At 42.8% G+C, this 16305-nt stretch overlaps 1 protein-coding gene across 1 annotated transcript in view; it reads left to right on the forward strand.

Annotated features, from left to right (window-relative positions):
• The first annotated feature begins 1497 nt into the window (after window positions 1–1497).
• The window catches only part of LOC112118520 (nuclear factor of activated T-cells 5), a 132970-nt gene continuing 118162 nt past the window's right edge, over window positions 1498–16305 (forward strand). Inside the window, exon 1 of the mRNA XM_026663199.2 lies at window positions 1498–1761. Within this exon, the coding sequence (XP_026518984.1) occupies window positions 1689–1761 (73 nt within the window). The 5' untranslated portion in view covers window positions 1498–1688. The remainder of the gene's footprint in view (window positions 1762–16305) is intronic.

Below are 16305 nucleotides of genomic sequence, written 5' to 3' on the forward strand. Positions count from 1 at the left end.
CAGGGTCAGAGAGGAGCTGCTTCATGCTTGTCAGGCTACATGACAACATAAAGCGCCAGGGGATTCACCTAGTCCTAGAGTGATGAGGTGTCCGTTTTTCGACCAGAACAACCGGTGGAAAAGGGACTTTGGCAGCTCCGGTCAGTGGTGCTGCCCAGCTAAGGCAGGCTAGTCTCTACCTGTTCTGACACTGCGCTGCGCCCCGGAAGCAGCCCGCAGATCTGGCTCCTAGACAGGGGGAGGGGGTGCCATGGGGCTCCGTGTGCTGCCCCCGGCCCTGAGCACTGGCTCCGCACTCCGGCCAATGGGAGCTGGGGGGGCAGCGTCTGTGGGCAAGAGCAGTGCGCAGAGCCGTCTGCGTGCCTCCGCCCAGGAGCCAGACCTGCTGCTGGCCGCTTCCAGGGCGCAGTGCAGTCCACGGTGCCAGGACAGGCAGGAAGCCTGCCTTAGCACTCCCGCTCTGCCACTGACCGGGAGCTGCCAGAGGTAAGCCTGTGCCCCAACCTCCTGCCCCAGCCCAGAGCCCCCTTCCACACCCTGAACTCCTCATCCCCAGCCCCACCTCAGAGCCAGCACTCCCAGCCCAGAGCCCTCGCCCACACCCCAACCCCCAGCACTCTCCCACACTCTGAGTCCCCTCCTGCATCCTAAACTCCTGCCCAGAGCCCCCTCCCCCACCCTGAACCCCTCATTTCTGGCCCCAGCCCAGAGTCCTCACCCCCTCCCCCGCCCAGTGAAAGCGAATGAGGGTGGGGGAGAGCGAGCCACTGGGGGGTGTAGGGAGCGGAGGGGGCGTGACTAGGGTGTTTGGGTGATTAGAAAGTTGGCGGCCCTAGAGTCGCCCCATCTCCCCCCTCGCCCCAGGGCTGCTTGAGGCACAACGTAAGCCCCCCCCCCCCCCATGGTTTAACTGGCAGCCTCCAGCTCTCCCCGCTGACACTGGCCGGCCCAGAGAGCGGCCCAGCCCCCTGCGCATTCGGGATCCCCTGGGCCTGGCCTGTTTGCTCCCCCGTCCCGCCTGCCCCCTCAGCTCCGCAGCAGGCGCTGCGGCTGTTCTCGACGCTTCGCCCTCTCCCGGCCCAGGCCCAGCTAAGGCTCTTCCCGCCTCCTCCCTCCGTTCAGTCACTCGCTCGCTGGTAGTACATCTCCCCCAGCGTCCAGGCACTGCGCATGCGTGGAACCTCACTCGCGGGCCGCCCGCTGGTTGAGCGCGAGACCTCCTCGCCACTGGGCCCGTGGGCAGGCACATGCGCAGAATGACACAACTAGCGAGTGAAAATGGGCAAAGCCTGACTGGGTCAGTCTACGCATGTGCAAAATAGCTGACCTGCGGCTCTTCCCGTTCTTATTCCCCCTCCCTCGTCTCCCCGCGGGAGCGCAGGCGCAAGTCGCCCGATCAGTAGTTCTCGATGTGCGCCACCCCTCCGGAGCCCTCTCGGTTGACGCATGCGCAGAGCAGTAACGGAGGGGGCGGTCTGGACCGTTCCGTTGGCAGCAGCCGGATTCCTGTCAGCGGCGGCCGAGCCCGACCCTGACAGCGCGTGAAGCCCCTGGCCTAGCCCGGCCCGCAGTGAGCGCGGCGCGCCCTCTCGGCTCCCGGCGTCTCCCCTCCCCGCGCCGGGGCGGCGGAGGCAGCAGCGCCCCTCCTCCCGGCGGCCCCCCAGCCCCTGCCGGGCCGCGAAGCTGCGATGCCCTCGGACTTCATCTCTCTGCTCAGCGCCGACCTCGACCTCGAGTCCCCCAAGTCTCTCTACTCCAAGGGTGAGTGCGGGGGGCGGGGCTGGGCCGCGGCCGGCCCTCGCTGGCCCCGCGGGCCGCGGCCCCCACCCCCGGCGGGCCGCAGCTCCCCCCGGAGCAGCCGCGAGGCTGCCGAGCCTGGCGCCGGTCCTCGTCCCGCGGGGCCCTCGCTTGGCGGCCGGGCCCGTGCCAGGCAGACCTGCCAGGTGTGGAGCGGTGGGCTCGCAGGGATGCTGCCCGCCGCGGGGAGGAGGCGCTGGGGTCCCGGGAAGCCCCAGCCCCAGCCCGGCGCTGAGATTGCAGCGGGGCTGCTCAGGCTGCATTCCTGGCCCGGACACCGTATCCTCAAGAATGTGTCCCGACAGGTTTGTGCGCAAGGGACGCAGCGGACGGCCCGCCGCGACATCCGCTATGTGATCCGACCCGTGGGCTGAGTCTAAAGCTTCTCTCCCTTGGCCGGGGCACAGCGGGGCTGTTCCCTCTGACTTCCCACTGCCATTTCGGAGTGTGACTGGGGGTGCTGGCTACATGCTGCCCTGGGTAGATTGTCTACGAAAACAGTGGAGAAAGGGGGAATGGAAACACAGTTTAGTTGGATTTTCATAAAGCTGCTGGCTAAATCAACGATAAAAACGTTCTGAAATAAACTGAGTAGTTTCAGGGAAAGAGGTGGATTTCTGTCCTGAAGTAGAAACTGGCTAAGAGTCAAAAAACAAAAAGAGTTGAAATACGTGGTTAATTTTCAACATGGCAAGAGAGTTTATGGTGCCCAGCTTTGAGCTAGATCTAGTATTGACTCTGTTAACTGGGGATTTGGAAAAGGGAGTGAACAGGGAGGTGGCAAAGTTTTCAGATGATACAGTCTCTTAGGATAGTCAAGATGATAAAAGAATGTATGGAACGGCAGAGCTGTGCTAGGTGAATGAGCAGCCTGATGTCACGTGAAAGTCCATGTTGGCAAACATATGGTAATAAGGAAATGTACAGTGGAAGAAATAACTTGAGCTACATGTACACGTAATTGATTGCTAAACTCACTTTTAAATTAAAGATTTGGGTGTTGCTGTGGGCAGCTTAATAAAATATCTGATCATTGTGCAGCAGAGACATGCAAAATACAACTTTTGTATGTATAATAAAAGGATAGAAAATACTGAGCATATTTTGCTGCTATATATTATGTCCAGGTAAAAAAATCTATTAAACTGGAATTAAGGTACCTTAACCAATACCCAGTTTTTTAAAGGCAAAAACATCACAGTGATGTCATCCCCAAAACAAATGTAATAAACCCAGGAAATTCTGGCCTAAGACCAAACTTAAAAGAAATCCAAACTTGTTAAGTTAAGGTATGGAAATACACAGTTAAGGCACTCAAACAGCTTTAACTCATAGTGGTGCCATGCAGTAACCGTAGAATTGTGACTAGTACGTAATAGTGTTTGTAGTACCAGATTAGATTAAAATGATTTTTAGACATTGAATTTTAATTTTTTCCCCTTATGTCACTACGGGGTGGCGTTCAGGTTGTTTGGATGCCTTAACTATGTATTCCAGTTTGCCTCAGTCCTAGTGAGAACAATAGCAGGTGGCAGGAGTTTTGAAAGAGGGCAACATAGCCTGTGAACTAATGGGTTCTTAACCTTTCTCTCTCTGAGGCCCCCCTCAACATGCTATAAAAACTCCAGGGCCCAGTGCGGGATGGTGCTCAGGGCAGGGGCCTTGGGCTTATGTGTAGTTTGACTTCTATTGGGGGTAAGGGGCCAGCGGGGCTCGAGCCACCTCTGCATGGTGGGGTCCAGGGAGGGAGTGCCATCTCCACCCCTTGACTCACCTCAGCAGGGCACCAAGCCTGTCTGGGTTGGAGGGGGGGGGGAGGGGCACAACCAAAAATTATAACTCAAAGGTGGGGGGGGCTTAGCTCAAAAAGTTTGAAAACAGTTTAGGGTGCAGGGAGGGGGTAGCTAGGGGCTGTGTGCACATCGGGTGGTTATAGGTGCGGGGGGGGGTGTTAGGGGCTGTGTGCAGGCAGGGAGGTAGCTAGGGGCTGTGTGCGGGCAGGGAGTAGTTCAGGGTGCAGGGAAGGTGTAGCCTCCGGGTGTAGGGAGAGGGGTATTAGGGGCTGTGTGCCGGGAGGACTCCCCTGCAGTCCCTGTTCTTGGAGGGGGAACTGGGTGTCCCCACCTGGAGGGCTCTTGTAGATAAATCTCTGATAATTTTCATATGACTTTACATTGTGCCTCTTCATATATCTTCTTTATATCAAAGCCTCATGTAGAAACTTTGTGTTAAGCCTTGGTATATAGCCCCTAAGGATAGTTAAAGTAGAAGAAAAATGTCTTTTTGCTAGGAGTAGAATAAGATTTCCCCCCCCCCCCCAACTCCCTTAATCAATTGCCCTGTTGAATGAATGAGGTGTGAATGAGCAAGGCCTGGAAGGCAAGCACCTCCAGACAGCTGCAACAGTTGGAGAGGGACTGGGAGCCAGACCCAAGGACAATAAAACATGTCAAGTGGGCTCATTAAAGAAAAGCAGACATATTGATGTCCTCGGGGGTTAGAAGCAAGCACCTTCTTTTGAAAACACCCTCTTTGAACAGCATTGGGACAACACCCAGAGGAAGCAGCACAAAGGACCAACGGACACAGACATAGATTTTGAATCTGGTACAGATTTACATGAGAGGGAAGCTGCTATAAATGTGAGGTGTCTTGCAGAGGACCCCGGGTCTCATCTTGTCAACATGGGAGCATTGATCTGGATCGACAGAAACCCGGCTCCACCCCTCCTCCATCTAACTCACCTGGCCAGTGCAGTTAAGGGGAGCAACTAATTGATAACAACAAGAAGACAGAGTATGCTTGTGTGTGTGTGTGTGTGTGTATGTGAGTGCCTGAGTGTAATATAGATCATATGCATATGATACAGTGTTAAGTAATACATGTATTACTAATAAATGTGGCTTTTTGCCTTATTCCCCCTGAAAAGATCCTGTGCGGTACTTTAAGTACAACACTCTTACCAGCTGCCTCTGGGGGAACAAAGGAGGCTGGGAGCTGAGGAGCAGCTTCAACCTGGGGCACCAGCAGGAGAGGAGGGAATGCTGCCGCTGCCTATTCTATGGCACCAGCGAGAGCAGCAGCTGCCCCTCACTGCCTGGCTCCAGCTTCCACCTCTGACCTGGCCAGAGGGCTGGGAGAAGAGATGGTGGAGGTGTGGAACTGCCCCCAGTGCCTTTTAACTTCAGCCCCACGTGGCGGCACCAGGGATCGGGGCTTCAGCCCTATGCCTCCCGGCTTCAGCCCCGCGGGGAGTGCTGCGGCCCCCTTGAAAGGGCACGCAGACCCCCAGGGTGCCACAGACCCCAGGTTGAGAATTGCTGAACTAGGGGGTTGGCTACACTCGGGAATTCACAGCGCTGCCGCGGCAGCACTGTGAAGCGCGAGTGTAGTTGCGCCGCCAGCGCTGTGAGAGAGCTCTCGCAGCGCTGTATGTACTCCACCTCTCCAAGGGGAATAGCTTGCAGCGCTGCAGGCTCTGATTACACTGGCGCTTTACTGCGCTGTACTCGCGCTCAGGGGGGTGTTTTTTCACACCCCTGAGCGCAGCAAGTTGCAGCGCTGTACACCGCCAGTGTAGCCAAGGCCTGAATCTCAGTGGGTTTTAACTACAGTAGGACCTCAGAGTTACAAACACCAGAGTTATGAACTAACCGGTCAATCACACACCTCATTTGGAACTGGAAGTACACAATGGGGTAGCAGAGACTCCCCCCCCCCCCCAAAAAAAAAAAAAAAAAAAACAATACAAAGCAAAACTATTTTAAATAAAAATTAAAAAAAAAAAAAAAGGGAAAGTTTAAAAAAAGATTTGACAGGGTAAGGAAACTCTTTCTGTGCTTGTTTCATTTAAAAGCAGCATTTTTCTTATGCATAGTAAAGTTTCAAAGCGGTATTAAGTCAGTGTTCAATTGTAAATTTTGAAAGAACAACCATAATGTTTTGTTCAGAATTACAAACAACTTCAGGAATGGAGGTTGTTTGTAACTCTGAGGTTCTACTACATACTTAAAGTTTGAAGAATATAGTGGGATGAAGACTTTATAGAACCAGGAGTGAGGGAAAAGAGAGCTGATTGTCTAGTCAAACTGTCAGTCATCCAGAGAGGGACTTCTCTTCTGCTGTGCAAAGGGTTCTGGGTAGAGAAGCCTTCTATAAAACTCCTAGGTCCAAAGGCAGAATAAGTTGCAGGGCAGGTGAGGAAGGGTCACATGGAGGAAACTGGGCCAGTTACAAGATGTATAGAGTACTTTGAATGAGTAAATGGACTGATGTTATGGAAAAGTATCCGTTGTCATTGTTGTTCTTTAGCTTGGTTTTTTTTTATGTAGAATAAATTATTAGCACTCTTTTTGCTAAACTCCTCTGAACTGTGTCCTGCCGATTTGTTTGGAGAACCTTGCTGCTATGCTCTGCCTCAAAGTTTCTGTTACTTCATTAAGATAATTTAGGACAAAATGGTCTGATACAGGCTGCTAAATTTCTTAGTCACTTAAATTTAACTTTAACCTATAAATTCTCAGAATATTTGTTTTATTCTTCACGTGCCATAATTTCCGAGTGGATATATTGTATTTTTTATATGTAACAAAGTGGTTGAATCTGTTTGAAGTGCAAAACTGTTCTCAACTGCAATACAATATATAGACTGGTGCTTCCATAATGTAATTGATATGCCTTCACCTTTAGTTCTGGTCGTCATCATTTCTGAAAAAGAGAGCAGAACTTGAAAGGGTCTTCTTGAGATGGATGAAATGATGACTAGAAGTATGAATAAACATTAAAAAGAGTGGGACTGTTTATTGTAGAGGAGATGAATAAGATTAGGTGTGATATAGGTTTATAAAAGAGTAGATGGAAAAATTGATTTAAATACAAATCAAACTTTACATTAAATACAGGTTTATTTAAAAAAAATTGAAATTGACAACCTATATTAACGCCTACATTTATTATAATCTATTTTTTTTTGTATTTGATTTAAAGCAGTACATGTTTGCTGCAAAGTTTTAAAGAAAGTCAGACCACTGAAGTGATTGAAATCACTAAGTACCTTGAACACAGATGCAGAGAATATTTTCTTAATTTCAGTTTATTCAACTTGTTCAGGTCAATACTAGTTAATTCAAAGATAAAGTAATTGCCAGTTGAAATATTAGGAAAGCTCCTTCCTCTTACAATCGCTGAATAAAAGCTTTGTATGGGAGGATGAGATTCACTACGTCTCAAGTCTTGAAGGCCACGGTGACCAGAAACAATCAGTCCAATTTGCTAACTACAAATAACTGATTTATTAAACAAAAGGAGATATTGTTTTGTATTTAAAAATATGTTTTGACAAACTTTTTTTCTTATGGATCTAGCACACTTAAGGTAGTTTTTAATTGAATTTGAATTTCTGTCCAAATCCAACTTGACAAAAATCTCAAATAAAAAATTAATCGTTTAGTAAAAAGTTAACCTATATTGCTTAAATATGTATAGCTATTGTGTATCCTCCTTGTTAGCAAAAAGAAGCATTACATTTAGTGTAAAGACTATATTTAATTGCAAATCAGCATGTTTTTAATGGTTACCATCCAATGAGAATTAACCTGTCTTTAGAAAAATAACTGAAGTGCAAATGCAAAATGTGATTAAAATCGATTATTTAAATATAGATTTTCTGCTTCCTGATTTAAATCATGATTAAAATTGGTGATTTAAATCACTTTGATCTAAATCAATCAACCCTGTTCTAAAACAATAATATAAAGAAGATATCAGGGTTTCATTTTTATGCTTTATCATACTATAAGAACAAAGGGACATTCAGTTAAATTGAAAGGCAACACATTTAAAGCTAATAAAAGAAAATACTTCTACACAGTGAATAAATTAATTTGAGGATGTAATTGCCCCAATTACAGAAAAGTACTAATGTTTATGTGAATAATCAGAACAGCCACCATTATATTATATTCCTTGTATTTTTCTTCTGTCTAACCTCTTGTGATTCAGTGCATAAACTAAAAACCGAGAGAGTTGGGGGTAAAACTCTGGACACAGTGGGAATGGTCAGAAGTTGAGGCATCTATATTTGTGGGTATAGGCTAGGGAGTATTGAAAGGATGGGATTTTATATGATTGCTGTACTGTTATTGAGAAGTGTAGTCATCCTACAGATCAGAACCCCTCTACCAATCGGATTGTATAATTTGTGTTCATTGATGAGTCTGTTTAAAACTATACAATATCCCTGCACTCTGACTGAGACAATTACAATGTAGTATAATACCCATCTCATAGAATATTGACTATTATTTGTACAGTATTTTGAAGTAAAAGGACCATACAGATCATAAATATTAGTTTCCATAGAATTAAGTTCACTTCCAAACCATAGGAAAAATCATCAGAGTTCTAGCAGGAGGATATAAGTACACTTGTTTAAACATTCAGAATGGGCAACGATATAGAAATATTTATATGGTATTATTGCTGTTGGAACAATGAGTTTTGTCTGCCTGAGTTACATTTTACATGACTTTATGAAACAAAGTCAAATGGTTGGTTTGACACTTTTGATCTAAAAACACGAAGTGCATAATTTTGAAATGATGGAGAAAAATGTTTCATAGACTGTCTTAATAATTTCAAAAGCTTGATATGGATCATTGGAAGCCCAGAATGAACAGCGAAAATGACTTCTGTTTGTTCAAGATGCTGTAACACATGTCAATCTTTGTACTGATTAATAGTTGCCTACTATATCTGTCTCAGTTTGAGTTATCTCATTTACATACATTTTTATAAATTGATTTTATTCAGCTTTTGGAAGAGAATATCTTTCTGAAAAGATAGTATCAGTGAATTCTTAGGTTTCAAGCTTCCAGTGCATGTCTGGAACTCCCAAAGATAAGAGAAACAAATGCCAGAGGTGTTTTTAAAAGCATGTCTATGGTGCCCATTCCCATATTATCTTGAGAATGTGGTTGTTAGAACCAAGCAAAAAACCTTCAAGGTCTAATGTCCGGAAATCATTGTGAAAAATGATGCCAGATAGCCTCAAAAACAAACAAACAAAAAACCCCAAAACAAAAAAACCCAAACCACAACCCCTGGCAAAAGAAACAAAAATATGTATGTTATTTGCATATAGATCATTAAAACCATGCACTGATAATATATCTAAAGAAAATAATAATGTGTCCAACTCCAGACATTGCAGAACATCATCCTCAAGATAAAACAACAAGAATTTTGTCATACAAAGGTAAATTAGCAATCTAAGAGACAAATCACTGGCGCACGTACTCTGAAAACCTAGAGGTTAGTTGTCCTGTTGTTGGTAGATCTAAGTGCTGTTTTCAATACTATCATTTAATTAATGTTGTTAAACTATTCATTTTAGACACTTGAAAGGCCACTAAGTACCATGAGTGAAACAGTTTGTCGAATGATAGGCCCTAAATCCAAACTCATTAGTATCCACTAATTTAGTTAATCCTTTCATTTCAACAATTTGCAGAAATATTAAACCACTTAAGAAAATTATGTGCCATATTCTGCTTACCTATGCTTGTACAATGCCAATTACTGGTAAGTCAGATTTTCCACTGGTGTAAGCAACAGTAGGACTTTGTATTTTGTCTTTCTCTTTTATTAAATTTCCTTATGTAGTTGAGTTATTCTAAAAGTTACAAATCCAGTCTAACTGTAAAAATACATTTTGTAGGATGTATTTGTGCTGCCTTTAAGAAGTAATGTATTAATATACTAAATAGCTCTTTTGTACTGGGAGTATTGTATAGGTGCACATGAAATATGTTTTCTCTCCCTATTTAAAACTGTGGTGACTTTATAATCATTTTGATGTTTGTTGGAGAATTGTCAGTACAGAAAGATCGATCGATCAATCTATCTATCTAATAAACACTTTAGCACTTTACGTAGAGCCTTTTCATACTCCAGGTATTTCAGTGATTTAACTTCTTAGCGTATGCACAATGTGCCTCAGGTGCATATGACCAAGATTCATCACCAAATTTGGTCCGCTGGTTGGATCATTCGGTTCCTTGGCCCGGGCTGGGTACTGATGGAGAGCATGACATGAATGCTGATCCATGCTAAAATGAGTTAAATCCCAGTAATACAGTGACTATGTAGTCAAGGAGAAATAGAGCGTCCGTTTTATGTTTACTTACAGCTTTGGATATTAAAATTCGTGTTGAGAAGAGAAAGGTTGGGGAGGATATTGCAATTATCAATTTGTTTGATCCTCATCACCATAGTATCTGAGGATCTCCTAGTTATTTAGAAATAGAAATAATAAAAATAATACTCTAATTTATATTTTTAGTTTTTCTTAGGTACTTAGAAGAAAGGAGTTGTCATACTGTATCAGACACGTGGTCCGTTTAGTTCAGTATCCTGTTTCTAACAGTAGTGCTTCTGATGAATGTGCAAGAAAACCTGCAGTAGGCAAAGGTTAGGTAATCCGGGCTTTATGAAGGTCTCATTCTAACTGATAATAGTTAGAGATTGTCTTAATTCCTGAAATATTCCTTTCAAAATTTGTTGGCACTATAACTCAATATTTTTGCTATCCATATGAATGTCTAATTCCACTTTGAATCTTGCTAGGTTCTTTGTCTCAGTGACATTCTGTGAGAAGGAGTTCCACAATCTAATCACACAGTGTGTAAAAGGTATTTCTTTTAATTAGTTTTGAATTTGCCACCTCACAATTTCTTATTGACTGTTTCTGTGCTCTTGTGTTGAGACAGAGAACAGAAGCTCCAGATCTTCCTTCTTTATACATTTATTATTTTGTGTACTTCATGTGATCTCTTATTTATCTCCTTTCTAATTTCTAATTTCGTCTCTTGTTTGCTTTCTAGTTTGTATGTCTCAATGTGAAGAAACTGAGAGAAAGCTAAGTTGAACAAATGAGTTTTGTATTTAGTTCTGAACGTTGTTAGTTCCATAGTCATTCCTATCTTTTGCTGGGTTGAATTCTGTTGTCCAGGTCAAGTTCCTGGGAAATATGTCTCCTCCTCTCATGAACCTCCTCATATTGATCAATAGTTCTGTTTTTCAAAGGAAGTATAGCTGTTGTGGGAGGTCATAGTCACAGAGAGAAATGTGATCTTCCAGGTAGCAAGGACCAATCCCATGAAGGGATTTGAATATCAGAACAGAAACCTTGTATAATTAAAGCTGAACTCTATTCAAGTTGACTCTGTTCAAGGGAAGCCAGCACAAAGAACAGCATACCAGAGTGATATGTTCACAACAACCTGTCTTGCTACAGTGCTTTGTGGCAGTTGAACCTTTTCCAGGGTGTGTAGCTTGACTCGTTGATATGAGCAGCAATAAACAATCAAGCCTGGAGTCATGAGTGTGTGATGCCAGGTGTATGTTTGATAGGTTGGGGTTCAATTTTCTGCTCAGTTGCCATTGTGGCACTTACTTCCGTTTACTATTTGTGCTGTGTATCCAGTAGCACTGAGGAGTCCCAAAGGATCCAAAGGTTGAGGGTTGATTTATCAATCTGAGAGTAAATGCCCTCAATTATTGTGAGTATTATAGAGGAGGGAGGTTCTCTGAAGTGCTTTCTTCTTTCTACCAGCTTCATCTCTCTGTCTTGGGTTCATCTTTACCCTCTGCTCTTCACTGAGGTATTTGTTTTGGCCTTGTTTAGGATTGTGTTTGTTTTTTATGTAAAGAAAATGTAGAACAGGATAATGTCAGCATACTGCTGGCACTTCATCCTATATTGTCTCACCAGCTTTCCCAACAGCTTCATACAGATGTTGAATAATGTGGGGTAAAGAACTGACTCTTGGGACTCTGCAGTTGAGGGTTTCACAGATAGAGGAAAAGTTCCATAAAATGTTCGTCTATACTTAATCTGAGCGGAAGAATCCGAGTCATTTCAGATCCTTTCTGTTCAGTGCTACAACTCCTTGCAAGAAGGACAGGAATATTTGGTGATCAATAAAACTAAATGTAGCAGCAAAGTCCACTGGGGTATGTATGAATGTATTTTCCTTGCCTCTAGGCAGGAGGAGAGAGTCCACCAGAATAATATGCTGTCTCAGTACCATATCCTAATGTGAAACCTGAATGATAGAAATTCAGCATACTGGTAAATAACAGATGGGTCTGGTTACTGTCTTTTGCTAGTTTCTTGATTAACTTAGAAAATGGGAGGTTAGATTTTGGGCTGTAGTGATTGAAATGGCTAGTGCAATCCAGTTGGCGCAGGTCAGTCTTGTGTGGCGGCCCTGATTGCTGTCAATTCTTTCATGACTACTGCTTGGTCATAGGGCTAAATTTTTGAAAGGAAGGGTATTGTGTCTATGGTTGTGCCCTTGGCTTGGTTTTGTTGGCCTCTGGTGTCATTCCAAAAGCAGATGATTTACTCTGAAATACAATAACTCCTCACATCTGGAGATGCTATGTTCTCGGGTTGAGTAGAGACAGTCAGGGATTTTAAAGTGACTTATGGTTTGGGAAGGTTCTGCGGGATATGATTTCCTGCCTTTGTGGCAAAGGCATAAAGATAGGCCCTACACCTCCCTTACTCTCAAAGAGTATCTTATGGTCTTTAACTTCATCTGGACCAGCAGCAGAAATCTTATGTTCTGTCTCACGTGAATGATAGCATCTTCTTCCCATGATCACACTGCAGAATCAGTATTCTGTATGAATATAACACTGGTTTGAGACTTTAAAATAGAGTTCAGACCTAGAAGTGAAAATACTTTCAAGTAAGCTGTCTAAGTGAAAAGCAGTATTTTCAAAATAACTTCGTTCTCTAAAGTTGGCATTACATGTTAATCTTTTGTAAATATGCAAACTTATTTCAGGTATTAATATGCATGGTGGTTTAAGCTTTTACTTCATAGATATAAACAAAGTTTACACTTAATATTAGAAGAAGGATTGCAACTTGCTGATAATGTGGCAGTAAGCCAAGAACTGCAAAAACTGTTACTGGAGCGTGTCTATGTTGGCTGTAACTATAGAAACTCTAAACCTGATCGAGTTGCAGGTACTCTTTGGCTTTACATTTGTTCATTAGACTTTCTGATTAAATTAATGAGGACATAGTATTAGACAGCTGTTGTCAATAATAAATTCATTAGTTGGCCTCGAACAGGTGATGTATGTTGACTTACTAAATAAAAGTTTCAGCAGCTTTTTGGGCATCATCATAACAGTGACTATGGTTGAGCAGAAAGCCATAATAGCTTTTTTTGTTTGTTTGTTTTAAATTACAGGGATGCTGCCAATTTAGTCAAGACTTGAAATCTAGATTTTAATTTAAGCAGAGAGGACTTACAAAACGCTAATGGAAATGGAACTTTAAAAAAAAATAAAAGTTTGAATGTGAATACTTTCCTGCAGTGTGGCTTAAAAGTGAAACTGACCAGTTGAGTTTCATTGTCCATTTTAAGCGAAAAGCAAACAGAATAATTGGGAATTAAAAAAAAAAATCTAATTTAACTCTCCTGTAATAATATAGTAAAACACAACTAAGGTTACCTTTAACACAACTAAAGTTTATACAAAAAGTTCATTTGTATAAAAGTTCATGTGTATTCTTTTTCAGTAGGAAATATTCAGAGCTAGATAACTAGGTTTGAATTAATAAGGTAGGAACACTATATACAATTTTGGAATAAAACACACAGATAATTCAGACCAGGAGTGTATTTGAGCTCAAAAGCAGATGCTTGTAATCAAGGGATGTTTTAAACCGGGGTTCAAACTTTTGTAGAGAGGGCTGTGTTATATTTTTTAATTAGTCTGGGCAAGGGTAAAAATCTAGATGATGTACTCCCCTCAACCACAGCAGAACTCACATTAATAGTAACAGAAGGCTTTCCCAGAAATAAAGGAGAATTTGGCCTTTTTGTCAGGGTGGATTTGATTTAAATCCATTTGATTTAAATCATGATCTAAATCACTAGTCAGGAAGACTCGATTTAATCTTGGATTTCTACATAAAAGTGCATTCTTGTTGGTTGTTACAACCTTAGTACGTATTCTTCACAACTCACAGATAGATGTAGGTTTCATTTTTAGAAGGTACACACTATACATTTTTTTAAAGTGATTTATTTTGAAAACTTTTCAGATTAGTTTTACAGTTATATCAGAAAGTGAATGATTGTTTGGTTATTTCATTTACCAAAGGTAATTGAAGCAGATAGTTCACCACCTAGTGACTTCATAAATATCTCCAATTCCAACAGGTTAATCATTAATATTTGGAGGATTTTCTTGCTATGCTGTATTAGGAGGAGAACATCACCAGATAGACATTTAAATTGTTGTATTTAACTAAAACAACAACGTTATGTATTCTGGATTTTTTTCTTCAACAGCAAAATATAATATTTTAACAAAACAAGCATATGAATTTTTGAATGTAAACATTCAAGTTTTTTAAAATCAGGTTTGTTTTTGTTAAAATTGTTTTAACTAAAATAGTTAAATGAAATATTTAAAAAAACAACAACAAAAATTAAATCGACTATGTCAGCCAGGTCAACATGAGAAACTTAAAATATTGGCTTCTGCAGCTAACTCCGTCGTCTTCACTTTCATTTTCCTGTTTGTTCATAATCTGGAAAAGAAAAACAAGCTTTCCTGCTTTTTCAGGTCCCAAACGATTTCTCAATTTGGAATGAATTAGTCCAAAGGAAGAAAATATTCTTTCTACACTGGCAGAAGAAGCTACTGCTGTTAAAAGTGAGATTATCACTTCAACAGTCTCTGAATCCAAGTGCTTAAGTGACTTCCACCAGTTCACTGGTGTGACTTTCTTTAAAACATCATCAGCAAACATATATTTCTTGAATGGTTCACCCTTCGCTCTGAAGTTTATTATAGCTGGCATTATGGAGGGATGATTGCTGGATGTCCATGTCATAGCCAACTCCTCTTCTTCAGCAGTTAAAGTTTGACCCTGGTACCGAGTATTGAGAATATTTGCAAGAAAATGAGCTGGAGATAGTGCTTGTCGCATTCGTTTCTTTTAACGCTTGTAATTTAACTCTGTCATTGCATATTTGTCTTTTTAACATCTCACTCAGTTCCTTCCAAATTTCAACAGCGTCAGCAATAAAACAGCTATTTCCCTGCGCTTTGTTCAAGACCACAGAAATAGGCTTCAGGGCACTCAGCATGTGTTCAACATTTCTCTTAAGCCCAATGTTGAGAACTTTGGCTGTGACAGTGCCATCTATTTTTTCATGATTTTGTTCACAAACTGTCATCAGATTAGGCCAGTTCTTGATATAGTGCTCAAAACAGTCCACTACTGAGTTCCATCGCACATCTTGTGGGAGAGTTAGCTTGGTTTCTCCCACTTTTTTCAGAGTAGCTGCTGCAAAGTGGTTGTTAAGGAAATATTTTGCAATTTCAACAACATTAGCCTTTATTTCTGGAACACTGAAGTCTTTGGCTAGGAGGTGGCTCAAATGAGCACTGCGACCAAATGTTATTAGCTTGGGACTCTCTTCTAAATTTCTTCTCATCTTGGATACACTTGCAGCATTGTCTGTGACCAAGCTGCATACGAGACATTTGAATTTTTTCCCCAGTTTGTTATAGCTTTGACTGCTACATCTTGTAAGTATTCTGCTGTGTGTGCATTTCCTGATGTATCAATTGTTTCTGTAAGGAAGACAGTCCCTTCTTCTGTTGTCACACAAGCACATACAATAGGATCATTGTGGACATTGCTCCACCTATCAAGACTCAGGTTAACAATTTTACCCTCTAGACCTCAGGGCCGCCCGGGGGGGGCGGGGGGGAAGTGGGGCAATCTGCCCTGGGCCCCACAGGGGCCCCGCGAGCCCTGGCCCAGCGGCGGTCCGGGTCTTCGGCGGCATTTCGGCGGCGGGGGACCCTTCAATGCTGCCAAAGACACGGAGCGGCTGAAGGGCCCCCCGCCGCCGAAAGAAATGTCGCCGAAGACCCAGACCACCGCCAGGTGAGTACAAGCGCCGCAGCTCCCCCGCTTTGCCTCAGACCCCCTGAACCCTCTGGGCGGCCCTGCTAGACCTTTTGCACACTGCTCAATTTCTCTTTCATACACTTTATCCAGCAATTTACCTGCAACATCTGCTCTGTTGTTTGGACTGTATCCTGGTTTTAATGACTGAACCATGTTAATGAAGTGAGGGTTCTCAATCATACGGAAAGGAGAGTTTGGTGCATAAACAAACCCGGCAATTTTTTTCATCAATTACCTCCTTTGATAATCTGCTGGTTCTTATCACAAACTTATCTATGGTTGTTTCTGAATGATGGAGATTTTGTTTTTCTTTTTGCTACAGGTAATATACTGTGGCTTTGTGACATACATGATGTGTCTGAAACACTGTCATTGGTAGATAACTCTGAAACTATAGAAAATGATGATGATCTTGAAGGTGGATATTCTTCAGAATCCTTATGTTGAGGATGGATTCTCCTAAACAAAATAAGTCAATGCAGTTATTTAAT

Source organism: Terrapene carolina, unplaced genomic scaffold (genome assembly GCF_002925995.2).
Source record: "Terrapene carolina triunguis isolate 2854851 unplaced genomic scaffold, T_m_triunguis-2.0 Scaffold32862, whole genome shotgun sequence".
Taxonomy (NCBI): domain Eukaryota; kingdom Metazoa; phylum Chordata; order Testudines; family Emydidae; genus Terrapene; species Terrapene triunguis.